General features: G+C 43.7%; 1 protein-coding gene across 3 annotated transcripts in view; it reads left to right on the top strand.

The window, feature by feature from the left end:
• Positions 1-15023, top strand: part of HSD17B4 (hydroxysteroid 17-beta dehydrogenase 4) — a 116878-nt gene that overhangs the window by 86732 nt on the left and 15123 nt on the right. The window contains exons 18-22 of one of the 3 annotated variants that reach the window (XM_038769455.1): positions 5148-5217; positions 8646-8752; positions 9544-9630; positions 10857-10946; positions 13245-13422. In XM_038769455.1, coding sequence (XP_038625383.1) covers positions 5148-5217; positions 8646-8752; positions 9544-9630; positions 10857-10946; positions 13245-13422 — 532 coding nt within the window. The remainder of the gene's footprint in view (positions 1-5147; positions 5218-8645; positions 8753-9543; positions 9631-10856; positions 10947-13244; positions 13423-15023) is intronic. The other 2 variants (XM_038769456.1, XM_038769457.1) reach the window with 2 other exon arrangements.

The following is a 15023-nucleotide window of genomic DNA, read 5'->3' as shown; positions in this document are numbered from 1 at the left end:
GCTTAGTACAGTGCTCTGCACATAGTAGGTAGTCAATAAATACAGTTGAATATGATTGAATGAATCTACCCCAGCACTTAATATGGTGCTTGGCACATAAGCACTTAACAAATACCACATTATTTTTATTATTATGGTAAAGTATGAGCATTTACCCCACTTGGACACTAACTCCAGATGGGCTGGTTTTTAAAAGTTAATTTTATATAAGGGCTAGAATTAGCACAAGCCTCTGGATCAGGCACTTATACTGGAAAATGAATTTTTGTCTGGAAAAGGATTGTACAAAGCCCAACATGAAGAAGCATGGCCTAGTGGAAATAGCACGGGATTGGGAGTTGGATGACCTGAGTTCTAATCCAGATCCGTCACTTGCCTGCAGTTTGACCTCGGGCAAGTTGCTTCACTTCTGCGGGTCCGTAGACCTCTCCACGGCAGCTTTCTGTCCCGGGCGATGTTTGATGTCCTGGGCGGGATGAGGCTACTCGGCAGAGAGAGATCACAGTGTCCTCGGACAACTCTCTGTTCCGGGTGGTATTGGATGATCTGGGTCGGCTGAAGGAGCTCGGCAGAGAGAGATCCGCAGCAGCTTTCTGGCCCGGGTGATGTTCGATGACCTGGGCTAGGTGAGGCAACTCGGAAGAGAGAGAAATCTTAGCGTCTTAGGGCAGCTCTCTATCCCAGGCGATGTTTGATGGTCTGGGCCTGCTGAGGCAGCTTGGCAGAGAGAGATCTTAGCATCCTCAGTAGAGCTGAAAAACATGTGCTCTTCCCGGAGGGAGCTCGCAGTCTAGAGTTTCAAGATTTTTGTGCAGTTGGGGATAAGCCTAGACTTCTGGAAAGCTGCAGCACCAAGCTTTTGTTCCTCTTGCTCTCATCACAATTTATGCCAGTGATCGGGCAAAGTTTGTCACTGGGAACTGTGGGTTTTTATGTAGAGAAAGTAGAAATAAGCCGAGTCTCAGCCTTTTGGAAGGAAGATAGGTGAGATGATAGCGGGTTACCCTTCCCAGTGTTGGTTACGTTGACCTTTCTTCTAATCCACAAATGGATGAAAACAATTGGCCTAGCCTCAGGGGACACTGCCTTCTTTCAACCTTCTGGCAGAACTCCTAAACTGTTGGGAAATATGACCTGACATTTCTCATCATTAATTGGACAACAATCCAGCCACATCATGATTGGCTGCAGCCTGATATCCCTAATCAGTTGACTCTTGTCATTTCCAGTAAACAGATTTTTTTTTCTTGTTAACACTGACAGTACAAGAAACATTACCATCATACTTGTCTCTCTCACCAGCTCTTCCTCTGTTTCCCACTCCTTAACTGTGGTTGGCCCTGAGGTCCTGGTCTCCACAAGTAACACCTCAAAGGTTAAATTCCCTTTTAAGGGTAAATTATGGGTTGAGGGATTCAGCCATCCTCAGTGTCACTTAACTCATCTTGGAACTGACATTTTCCCTTTAATGACCTTAGGAAAGACCCTGGGTCCTTCTGTTCTTGAGTTACAGTCTTGAGTCTCCCTTGAAGAACTCATCCATTTCCACGGCTTCAACTACCACCTCTGTGTGGATAACCCCTAAATCTACCTCTCTGGCCCTGATCTCTCTCCGTCACTACAATCTTGCATCTCTTCCTGCTTCAGAGCATCTCTACAACACTTCAAGCTCAACAAGTCCATCTTCCTTCCCAAGTCCTCTCCTCCTCTTAACTTGCCAGTTACTGTTGGCAGCCACCACCCCTTGTCCCCATTTCTCAAGCCTGAAACCTTGGCATCCTTGACTCCCCCCAACCACTCAAAGGTATTTACTGAGTGCTTATTCTGGGAAGAGCATTGTACTAAGCCCTTGGGAGAGTATAGTTCAACAGAGTTGGTAGACACATTCCTTGTCCAAAACTAGCTTATGGTCTTGAGATGAGGTGACAGAATATAAACTCGTCTCTAAGCCTGTCACCACGTCCTGCCAGTTCTTCCTCCATAACTTTTCCCAAATCTTCCCCTTCCTTTTAATTCAAACCGCCACCATGCCGACTCCTACAACAACCTCCTCATTGACTTCCCTGCATTCAGTCCTTGCCTTCTCCAATCCATAATTCACACTGCTGCCTGGATCATTTTCTAAAACATCATTCTGTGTGTGTTTCCCCACTCCTCAAAAAGCTCCAGTGGTTGCACATTCCTCTCTGCAGCAAGCAGAAACTCCTACCATAGGCTTTAAGGTTGTCAATCAGCTGTCTTCCCTCTCAACACCAGCCTCTTGTGAACACCCTCCCTCCTACCTGGAATTTCCTGTCTCTTCACTTCCGGCAAACTGCTCTCCCCATCTTCAAGGCCCTTCTAAAATCACCTCACCTCCAGGAGGCCTTCCCCGACTAATTGATTTCTCTACCCATATCCCCCCTCCTCCCCACCCCTCCATAACTTTTCCACTTCAGCACTTCCATGTTACCTACACACTGGGGTACTCACCTCCCCTTTTCCCCCAGTGCATTTATGTATGCATCTTTATGCTCTTATTGCTTCCTTATACCTGTATTTATTTTAGCACCTGTTACCCCCGCTAGATTGTAAACTCTTTGAGGAGAAGGATTATGAGTACTAACTCTTTTGTAATCCCCCAAAATCTCTGCATAGAATAAGAGGTCAATGAATACTCTTGATTGTTGGAAAGTATGACCGATCAAAGTAACAAGGTTACTTAAGAAAACCTACTGCTTGTTAAAATCATTTCAGGATATTGGAAAAACTGAAACTAAACCTAAAGGTGATTTTTTTTTGATAGTTCAGATCTGACTATGAAACTGGAAGACAGTATAATTTTAAAAAATTTCCTCTCCTCATGTCATTTCAGCACTTTTGTACTCACACTATCTCATTGCACTTTGATACGTAAAGATTTCAATGCTCAACTGTTTGTGCACTTCTTCCTTCTATTTCTGAATTATTTTATATTTTTGTCTCCCCAATTATATCTTAAGGTCCTTGTGGTCAGGGGTTATGCCTTCTACCTATTTTGTGCTCTCTTGAACACTTAGTATAATACTGTGCACACAACAGGCACTCAATATACACCATTGATTGATTTGTACCCTTTCTGGGAAACGATATTCATTCATTCAATCAATCATATTTACTGAGTGCTTACCGTGTGCAAAGCACTGTACTGAGCGCTTGGGAGAGTACAGTATAACAATTAACAGACATATTCCCTGTTCACAGTGAGCTCACAGTCTGGGGGGGAGGGGCATACATTAATATAAATAAATAAATTACAGATATGTACGTAAGTGCTGTGGTGCTGGGAGAGGGGATGAATAAAGGGAGCAAACAATGCCATTCAGATGAACATGGGGGTGGGGGAAAGACTTCCATGTTTTGGATATTGTAATCATGGGCTGTTCACATGCTTTCAATCGAGTCACAACACAAATTGATTAAAGTTTGCTAGAATTTGACAGAAACTTTGTCTAGGGATGGGAGTATTGTCCAAGAAGTACCATAATGTGAATTGATATTTAACAAAAAATGATGGTGAGAAGAAAATTTGCTAAGTCAGTGGTAATAATAATAATAGTAATTGTATTTGTTAAGCTTGCTATGTGCCAAGCACTGTACTAAGGCTGGGGTAGATACAAGATCATCAGGTCAGACACAGTCCCTGTCTCACATGGGCATCACAGTCTAAAGGCAGAGAACAGATATTGATTCCCCATTTTACAGGAGAGGAAACTGTTGCACAGAGAAGTTAACCAAGTTAGCCAACTTGACACAGCAGGCAAATGGTGGAGTTGGGCCCTGATTCCCAGGTCCATGCTCTTTCCACACAGTCCACACAGGTAAACTAAATTCTACTCCATCTACTTTGCAGGAAGAAAGATAAATTTTACAGAGGAAGTGGAGTTGAGATGCTGAACTAGCTACTTTGTTTCAGGCCTCACAAAGCCAAAAATGATTATAGAAAGCTTTTTGCAATTATGTATAGTTAAATTTGGTGTCTTCAATTTAGTTGTTTCTCAGAACTTCGTCCTTTCATTTTAAGGAACAACTCAAATCTTTAAGCAGTTTAAAAGTCAAAAACTGGAAGGATGCAAACCTGCTTTCTGTTTTCATGGAGACCAGGGGAAGCCAGGGAATGGACTAAAGAATAATTTTCTCTTCCCACCTCTTCCCTATTCTTCCTCCCATCTTCCCCAGCTCCTGCTGTCCCTATCTGCTTCCATATTGAGGAAAGGGGAGAACCTAGGTTCTCTGACACCCAGGCCCTTGCTTTTTCCATTAGGCTACACTGAAAGATAATTGAAGTTCGCAAGAAGTATTTTGGCATTTTCACATCCAGTCCGTTTGTGATTTCTCAGGCCACCGAAGATCAGATGTTGCCAACTTGTACTTCCCAAGCATGTAGTACAGTGCTCTGCACACAGTAAGCGCTCAATAAATACAATTGATTGATTGATCAGATCCATGGATCATCCATCCTAGGTTCCCATCTCTGTTAGTGACATTAGGATGCTTGGAGGACTGTAATAAGTAGTAGTATTTATTAAGTGCTTAGTGTGTGTAGAGCATTTTAGTAAATGCTGGGAAAAAGTATACAGGTGGGAATTAGGCACAGACCCTGTTCCTCTAGGGGCTCACTATCTATAAATGATGTTTGCCCTCCTGGGCATCTATTTAACACCCCTAAATGCGCCCCACCTTAAGTTTTCCCCTTTCCAATCCTATCTTGTAAAACACATTTTTGGACTGCTTGCTCCTGAGCTCATTGAATAAGTTGGTGAAAAAGGCTATACATCTACACATATATGCCCCTCTCTGTCAGGTCATAGTGGAATTGGAATGATGGGTGTCAGTGCTCTGATTTTCACCTTGGGCAATAAGAACATCCAGGTGCAGGTTTGTGTTCATTTGTCTGTGTCTCTGACAATTAATTCTTTGGTTGTATTGGTTTTGGAGGCAGGTGCTGCTGAAAGCATTTAATTTATATTTAATATCCCTGATTGGAGAGTTGTTTTTTTTTTAAATCTAAACCTCAAGTACATCCCTTGTGTTGTTTTTCTTGCATACCAACCAGCTGTGTGTTTCCTTTTTTTTTTTTTTTTTTTGCCAACACCAACTTACTTACCTCTATATCATTTTTTCCACAGGCTGCCTTGTACCGCCTCAATGGGGATTGGAATCCCTTGCACATTGACCCAGATTTTGCTGCCCTAGGAGGTGAGGTGATGTATTTTGTCTGTGGGAAATGGTAGTTGAGGTGTAAATGCCTTGATTTGGTATTGAAACTGAAGGCTCTTTTAAAGGTAGGTGTTGTTATTTCCATACATGTGAATCCTAAGTCCTGTTGGTATGTTAATTTTGTTCTGGAGGTAGAAAATCTGGTCATAATTGATACATTTGTTTCTCAGCTGGGCCACTGCAGTGTGCGTTAGCTGGTGCAGAGAGGTGGGTAAAGGCTGCTAATGGGAAGTATCTCTAAGTTCATTCATTCAGTCATTTATTGAGAGCTTACTGTGTGCAGAGCAGTGTACTAAGTGCTTGGGAGAGGACAATAGAACAATAAACAGACATAGTTCCTGCCCACAACGAGCTTACAGTCTAGAGGGGGAGACAGATATTACTACAAATGAATAAATTTATTCATTTAGAGAAGCAACATGGCTCATTGGAAAGATCATGGGCTTGAGAGTCAGAGGTCATGGGTTCTAGTCCCGACTCCCCCACTTGTCAGCTGTGTGACTCTGGGGAAGTCACTTAACTTCTCTGTGCCTCAGTTACCTCATCTGTAAAACGGGGATTAAGACCTTGAGCCCCATGTGGGACAACCTGATTACCTTGTATCCTCCCAGAGCTTGGAACAGTACTTGGCACATAGTAAGCACTTAACTAATGCCATTATTATTTTTATTATAAATTAAAGATATATACATATGCTATGGGGCTGGGAGGGGTCATGAATAAAGGGAGCAAGTCAGGGTGACGCAGAAGGGAGTGGGAGATGCAGGTGCAGGACTTGCTAAAGTGAAGGCATGTAGTGGCAATTATGAGCAGAGAGCTTTGCCAGGAATATGACATCTTGGTAACTCTCTTTGGTGGGCATACTAGCCACCTGGTCCCCTCCTGGAAGTCTGAGGAGATGTTTTTCCCCCCATGATGCCAGTTTTCATTCCCACCTGTTCCAACTTTATCCCATTCTTTTGCTGTGTCCAGTTTTTTTTGGTCCCTGTCTCCACGGGCTATTGTGGCCAGAATTGTCCCAACCCTCCCACTTCAGACCTACACTGTGGATCAAGACCATTGCTTTTTGAAGAATTGATGTGATTTTTGTAACATTTGTGCCTCCTTACAATGAAAATTTTGTTGTGTGAATTACTGGGCTGTGAAAAGGAATTACTGTGAAAAGGATCATGGAAACACATACTGTAGTTTGTCTTTCGTTCTCAGTGATCCATAGGACTTAGGTATGTGGAGTACATGTCTTTCCCCCTTTGCAAATCTATATTGACAGGCTGGAATTAAGGAATGTAACAGAACTGAGCCTGTTTTAAGAGGCACCATTGCCAATTGGGAGGAAGTTGGAAGCAGCAGGAGGTAGTTATTAGACATGATTCTCAGCCCAAAGAAAATTACAATTTAGCGGGGGGAGACGGAAACTAAAGTAAATTACACGGAAGGGGGAAGAAATACAGTTGAAAGATATGCTTTGGGAGAAGTTTGGGTGATTGCCCAAGTGCTTAGGTGTTACGGTAATGGTGAAGTGGCAGTAGTGGGGAGAAATAGGGTGAGGAGGGTAAGAAATTAATCCCAGAAGGCCTCCTGGAGGAGATTTAGTTTCAGAAGAGCCTTGAAGAAGGGGAGAGAAGTAGCCTTCCAGATGTGAAGGGGAGAAGAGTTCCAGGCAGGAGGGAGGCATGAGCAAGAGGCCCGCATCTAGAAGGTGAGAGCAAGGCACAGCGAGTAGGTTAGCTTGAGGTTAGCTTGATGGTTAGCTTAATGGCATTACCATCCTTCCCATCTCACAAGACCGCAACCTTAGTGTCATCCTCGACTCCGCTCTCTCATTCACACCTCACATCCAAGCCGTCACCAAAACCAGCCGGTCTCAGCTCCGCAACATTGCCAAGATCCGCCCTTTCCTCTCCATCCAACCGCTACCCTGCTCGTTCAAGCTCTCATCCTACCCCGTCTGGACTACTGCATCAGCCTCCTCTCTGATCTCCCATCCTCGTGTCTCTCCCCACTTCAGTCCATACTTCACGCCGCTGCCCGGATTGTCTTTGTCCAGAAACGCTCTGGGCATGTTACTCCCCTCCTCAAAAATCTCCAGTGGCTACCAATCAATCTGCGCATCAGGCAGAAACTCCTCACCCTCGGCTTCAAGGCTCTCCATCACCTTGCCCCCTCCTACCTCACCTCCCTTCTCTCCTTCTACAGCCCAGCCCCCACCCTCCGCTCCTCTGCCGCTAATCTTCTCACCGCGCCTCATTCTCGCCTGTCCCGCCGTCGACCCCCGGCCCACGTCATCCCCCTGGCCTGGAATGCCCTCCCTCCGCACATCCACCAAGCTAGCTCTCTTCTTCCCTTCAAGGCCCTACTGAGAGCTCACCTCCTCCAGGAGGCCTTCCCAGTCTGAGCCCCTCCCTTCCTGTCCCCCTCTCCATCCCCACCATCTTACCTCCTTCCCTTCCCCACAGCACCTGTATATATGTATATATGTTTGTACATATTTATTACTCTATTTTACTTGTACATATCTATTCTATGTATTTTATTTTGTTAATATGTTTGGTTTTGTTCTCTGTCTCCCGCTTCTAGACTGTGAGCCCACTGTTGGGTAGGGACTGTCTCTATATGTTGCCAACTTGTACTTCCCAAGCGCTTAGTACAGTGCTCTGCACACAGTAAGCGCTCAATAAATATGATTGATTGATTGGTTGATTGAGAGGAATGGAGTGTGTGAATTTCAGTCCAGTGGGAGAGGAGTGAGGCTAAGTAGTGGGAAGAGAGTTGATGAAGTGTCTTAAAGCCTATGGGTAGGAGTTTCTGCTAGATGCGGAGAGGAATGGGCAACTGTTAGACATTTTGGGGTGCGAGACGATGTGGTGGCTGACCCGACTGGCTCTGTCAGTGTTGGGTTGACTGTCCTCGGGTGGGTAGTGGGGCAGCTGCCTTTCACAGTATCATCCCTCTTCAGATTAAAATTAGGTGTCAAATAGATAAACTGGGAAGGAAAGCAGAAGTGTGGCATTCTCTTATGACCCTTGCATACAACAGGTACAGGAACAGAAGAGGAGTCGGACCTTAAAAAGATTGTTTTCTCAGCCAGTTATTTCAGGCTGCAAGCTGCTCCCACATTTCCACAACTAATTGCCAGTCAGAGCTGAAAAGAGCAACCCTTCATCTCTGCTTCCACTGATCTGCATTTTTTTCCCCAGCACTGCATCTCTCACCCGCACTATTTAAAGAGGACTCAGCCACGCGTGGGGAATATTTTTTTTTTCCCTAAAATATTCCCTAGCCTTAGAATCAAATGTAAAGGGGAAAACCCCTCTAGTGTTGGAGCTCAAAAGAAAGGGAATCATAGCCAAGAATGTAACAGCAAAGGGTATTCACAGTTTACATGAATGCACCCTTTCTTTCCATAGGTTTTGACAGGCCAATATTACATGGATTGTGCTCATTTGGATTTTCTGCCCGGCATATTTTGCGTCAGTTTGCTGATAATGATCCAGCCAGATTCAAGGCAATTAAGGTGTGCAAGCTCTAACTTGGTTCCCTGCTTACTGCATGTTTGAAGATTAGCTCTTTTCCCTTAACATTTTTATGTGGGGAAAGGAGCCCCAGTGAGTAAATATCTAACATCTCTTCGACTGTGGGCCCTGTGGGTCACAGGGACTGAGTCTGATCTAATTATTAGCTTAGTACAGTGCCTGGCACATAGTAAGTGCTTAACAAATACCATTATTATTACTTTGTAGCTATCCAGTCCACAGTAAGCACTTACTAAATACTGTAAATACAGGGAGTCACTGAATCTCAGGAACACATTTCTAACTTTCCTTTTCCTTACCAATCAATATATTTTCATTGTTGCCTCTAATATGATCTTGGAAATTCAGAAGAGAATGGGTCTAGGAGTCTGGAGACCTGGGTTCCGGCTCCACTGTTTGCTTGCTATGATACCTTGGAGGAGTCACTTAACTTCTTTGGGCTTCAATTTCCTTATCTATAAAATGGGAATAAGATCCCTGCTCTGCCTAACCATTAGATTGTGAATCCAAGAGGGACAGGTACCGTGTCCAATCTGATTATCTTGTTTCTACCCCAAGTGCTTAACACAGGTAGCATTTGATATGTACTATTATTATTGTTATTTTTGTTTTTCCACTAAAAATGTACCTCAGCACTGTCATTCCTTTACGTTTTATCAGATGGCAAATTCAGTTTTATGTGCTAGTTAGTGATTGTTAAGGCACGGCTACGTATGTCTCTGTATTTAAAATGGATAAAGTGATAGGGCTTTTTAAACTGTTGTCTTTACAGGTCCGTTTTGCAAAACCAGTGTATCCAGGACAAACATTACAAACAGAGATGTGGAAGAATGGAAACAGGATTCACTTTCAGACTAAGGTACAAACAGGGGGCCAAGTGAAGCCTTATGAAAGACTTTGATTTATAAAGTATTCGGACCCTTAAAAGCTAAATATTAGAAATTGTGGTTTCTCATATTATCCTCCCTTGTGTGTTTTCTCCATCATCCAAACTGTGTTCATTGCATCCTGTTGGAGTGTGCGTGAATGCGGATTGGTATTAGGGATCCCTGATGGATCGTCAGCGGGGAACCCCCAAACGGTAGAAAGCATAGGCGATGGCCAAAGGTGTTGGGAAGGGAGGGTGGGAGGGAACTCTGGGCCGGAGGAACTGTCAGGCGAGGGCAATGGGGAGGGGGTGGAAGGCCGCTGAGGCAATTGTTCCTCCCGGAAAAGCTGCAGCCTTGCTTTCTTAAAGCAAACCAGAATTCCCATCCACCATGGATGACCATTTGTAAGTTGTTACCATAGGGGGTGTCGGGCAAAATTAGCAGGGTCTAGGAGTAGAAGTAAAATTGAGGTAGTTTGTTAAAAGTTTGGTTTCCACGAGTAACACCTCAAAGGTTAAATTCCCTTTTAAGGGTAAACTATGAGTTGAGGGATTGAGCCATTCTCAGAGTCACTTAACTCATCGTGGAACTGACATTTTCCCTTTATCGAACTCTGCATTAAGAAAGACTCACGTGATAGTGAGCTTGTCTTGATCTGTTCCACACCCATGCTTATACTCCTCTCTTCTTACATTGCTCCTCATTTTATGCTGATTAAAGTAGGGAATCTGAAGAACCTGCCTTAAGTCCTTATCCATGTTCTATCCTCACATGTGAAAGCATGTGTCATGGAAGAACTGAATGTACCATTTATTCAAACTCACTAGTGGGTGCAGTTGTCACACATTTGCATTCTGCATGTGTATATGTGTGTGTGTGTGTGTGTGTGTGTGTGTTAATGTATATAAATGTGTATATTTATATATAAGTATAAAAAATATATACAATATATTTGCTTTGCACACAGCACTCAATAAATATGATTGAACGAGTATGCACACAGAATATATGTATATATGGACTCAGTAAATACCATTGATTGATTGGTCGATTGATCTCTCCCCGCTTTCATTTTGCCTGTTGTATTTTTCATCATAGAACCAATGGTCACTTCTCTAGTGTTATCAAAGGTAGTGTGATTGTGCAACAGAAATCTGCTTTTTTCCCTTTCTTGCTTGGCGAAGTAAGTGAAATCCCACCCCGTTTTCTCTCTCAGGTTAAGGAGACTGGGAACGTTGTTATTTCTAATGCGTATGTGGATCTTGTGCCATCTTCAGATGAAACCTCAGCTAACGGTCCTATTAAGGTAGGAGAGTGGACTCGGATACCAAGGCTGCATATCTGGTATTCGATTCATGAACATGCGTAGAACATTGCTTTATTTTAAGAATATACGGGGAGTTAGAATTGTTTTTAATATCCTGAATGAAGCGGTGAAGTAATCCATTAATGGAATGGATTTCATTTAATTTTGTGGACATTGCTCATATCAGGAGTTTTGCATCAGTCCTTTGCATTGATTTGGAGCTCATCTATATACATTGGGCATTGAAATAATAATAATATTTATGGTGGAATTTGTTAGGTGCATACTAGGTACCAGGTACTGTACTAAGTGCTGGGGTGGAAATGGGCAAGTCAGGTTGGGCACAGTCCCTGTCTCACGTGGGGCTTACAGTCTCAGTCCCCATTTTACAGATGAGGTAACTGAGGCCCAGAGAAGTGAAGTGACTTGCCCAGGGTCACACAGCAGACAAGTGGTGGAGGCAGGGTTAGAACCCATGACCTTATGACTCCCAGGCCTCTGCTCTATCCACTATGCCATGCCACTTCTCTGTTTATTAGGGGATGCAGGGGATCAGTTACTTGTACCTGATGGGAAATCTGAAGGCAAATGAGAGGCAGCATGGCCTAGTGGATAGAGCCCGGGACTGGGAGTCAGAAGAACCTGAGTTCTAATCCTAGCTTCACCACTTGTCTCCTCTGTGACCTTGGGCAAGTCACTTAACTTCTCTGTGCCTCAGTTATCTCATCTGAAAAATGGGGGGTTAAGATTGTGAGTCCCATGTGGGACATGGACTGTGTCCAACCTGATTAGCCTGTATCTACCCCGGTGCTTAGTACAGTGCCTGGTATATAGCACTTAACAAATACCATTTGAAAAAATGAGAATTTGGTGACAGATTTATTGAGGAAAGGGAGAAAAATTCTGTATTCTGATATTTCTCCTAATTTCCCTATTGTTCAAAGTCAGTGCAAATATGAATAAAAGCAAACATCCTGCATTACATTTTGTACCTTAAAGTGTGACTGAGAGGTTGCATAGTGGCCTTTGGCCCTGTGGGGCCAAACGCAACGGGTAGAGATTGTTTAGTAGCCTTGTCTTGAACTGAGTTCATTCCTGGGTTCAATCCTGATTCAATCCTGAATCCTGGTTTCATTGAGTGGCTTATAACTTGCAGGTTCTGTGAAGAAGGGAAGGGTGGTTAATTCTTGAGAGTTGCTTGGTGAAATTAATTGGAAGTTCAAGGGGGAATTATTTAAGACTTGTTATAAGACCTTGTATCCTGCCATTAGCGGGTCAGACCACTGGTGCAGGCAGCATTCCATCTAGGATGTTTAAAGGAACCATGCAGTGTAGCCCCTAAAATCCCTATATTTTCCTTCTACATACCTTACGTTTCCTCTAGCCACCCAGTACATTGTGGCACTTACAGTATCCTTCTGGTACCAGGCTATTCTCTGCATATAAATTGGGTAATTTGGATCCTAGACAAATTATTCCATGCCATCAGAGTATGATTTAATTCACTGAAGCAGTAACCTCAGGAGAAGTTGGGTGTACATCATTTTTTTTAAAAGGTCTCAGGTGCCAGAAAAATGATGTCCTTCTAGGTGATGTACTCAAAATGTTGGGAAGATCATAGCAGATTAGAGTTTCTCACTGAATTGAGCAAAATAATGGAGCTATTGTCCCCAAATAGTCCTGCCTTCTTGGCTTCTCTGCCATAAACTACAGTGCATGCTAAATTAAAAGCCAGCAGAGTTTCTCAGTAAAACCATCCTTTTTCTTGAAGCAGTGATTCAGATTGTTTCTTTCACTGTTTGGAGGACTGAAGCCAGGGGCTTCTGTCAAATAGGAATCGGAAAACAAGTGACAGGGAAAAGTAACGAAGAGTAAGAAACATCAAGGCCGGAAGCTGCTCTGGCCCTAGACCTAGAGCTTTCTGATGTTGGCCAGCCACATCAGAAAGGGCTCCAATGACTGGTTCTCCAGCTTTCATTGTGTCTCCTCTGGTGGCCTACTGTCTTGGCGTAGGTAGCAAAGAAGAGCATCCAGGAGCTAGGGAAAAGTGGGTGGACTGGGGATCCCTAGCCATCCACTAGCAGTTAAACAGGGGAATGATGATGCCCACTTTTAGGACCATGAAAAATCACTTCAGGAAGTAAACATTTGAAGGGATTCCCAAACCTGGATTCGGGGCGGGGCCAGGGAAAAGCCATCCGACAGAATCGTGACGTGTTGCATTCGGATGTCTTTTGTTTTGAAAACTGGGAAGAGAGGCCCCTCCCTCAAGTGCTATAATTGTTCCTTCTTTTTCAGTTAATTTTTCATATCCAATTTCCTGTCCATTTATACCAGGCTGAAGGGCTTCAGAGCAACCTTGTTTTTGACGTAATAGGTCAGCGCATCAAAGAGATTGGAAAGGAACTGGTAAAAAAAGTCAGTGCTGTCTTTCAGTGGAATATCACTAAGGATGGAAATACTGCTGCCATCTGGAGTAAGTCAATGCTTTTGTTCATTTTCAGACTACTGTACATTAAGGGCAGGGAAAGAAAGGAGTTATTACAGGGGAGTCAAGTCTGTGTTCCGAAGAAAGCCGTATGCCTTCGGGAAGATTCCCTGGGGCTAACCTAATCTTAGTGCTTTGAGCATGAGATGGTCACCCTTCCTGGCTAGAACTGCCATTTGAAATGAAAAGAGTTGATGTAAGGAGCAGCTGCTTAAAAAAGCGACCAAGCGAATGTTTTAGTTGAGTGTGGTAAGAGTCCGATACCACTGCAGGAAATTTTGACCCTGGTGGAAGACCGTTTTAGAAAGTTCTGTTGTCGGTCCAGTGGAAAGAGGCCTGCTCTCGGAATTGCAAGATGTGGGCCCTCCTCTTGGGTCTGCCTGCTGGGACCAAGCTGTCAGTGGTGAAGGTACAAGATGGACAAGGCCAGCTGGAATCCTTCAAAAAATGGACCTGGGACGATCACAACAGCAATCAAGGCGACCTCCTGCTTGCTTAGTGGTGCTCCAAATAATTGCGTGAACACTGTGCTGCGATCATTTCAGCAGATTGCATTTTGCAATCAATCAATGATGGTATTTATTGAGTTCTGCACACAGTAGGCATACTAAATATTTCATACTAAGTGCTTGGGAAGTACAGTGCACTCTAACCGATTCCTCCTCGTGGGTTCTGAAGCTTCAGAACCGAGACTTGTCACAGGGAGACTCCATCAGTAAGCTCCCAAATCCCCAAAACTACGCGGAACTGCCATGAAAGGGAAGCAGCATGGCATAGTGGATAGAGCCCGGGCCTGGGAGTCAGAAGGTCAGGAGTTCTAATTCTGGCTCCACTCCTTATCTGCTGTATGGCCTTGGGCAAGTCACTTAAGTTCTCTGTGTCTGTTACCTCATCTGGAAAATGGAGATTAAGACTGTGAGCCCCAAGAGGGGCAGGGACTATGTCCAACCCGATTTGCTGGTATCCACCCCAGCGCTTAGTACAGTGCTTGGCACATAGTAAGTGCTTAACCAAGTACTATAATTATCATTATGATTCTTCTTCTTCTTCTTAAGGAGACCCATTCTGCTTTATTGCAAGAATTTGGCAGTGAAGACACAGTGGCATTCCAGGTGCCAGCCCACACGGGGAGATGAAATGACACGAGCAAATGAGGAAAAAGAGCCAGCAGATTCACAGTACTCTTATTTCATTGATCAAGTTACTGTTGAAAATGCAGAGTTCTACCAGTCATGGCTGCCGTGGTCTTTTGAGAGTCTCAAATTCTGAGAAAGTTTTTAAATAAATAAAGCTACACCTTTACATAGCAGTGGCAAGAATTTTCCTCTTCAACTGAGGCCTTGTCATATGGCTCTAGCTTCTTCACTGAAAGGCATCGTAATCTACCGTATCCTAATAGACTGTTAAGAGCAGGTTCATTTTTTTTTGGAGGGATTTACATGTGTCCTTCTGAGTTTGCTTCTCAAGGGAAGGCTTGCTTAGGAATTTTTTTCTGATCTTGAGGTAAAGTGAATTTCTACACAAGCAAATGCAACTCAGTGTTGAAGTCACCTAGGATCTTTTCATTAGGGCTTCATGTTAACAAATAA

The sequence above is a fragment of the Tachyglossus aculeatus genome, chromosome X4 (assembly GCF_015852505.1).
Source record: "Tachyglossus aculeatus isolate mTacAcu1 chromosome X4, mTacAcu1.pri, whole genome shotgun sequence".
Classification (NCBI taxonomy): Eukaryota; Metazoa; Chordata; class Mammalia; order Monotremata; family Tachyglossidae; genus Tachyglossus; species Tachyglossus aculeatus.
This window is presented reverse-complemented; position numbering and strand designations above follow the sequence as displayed.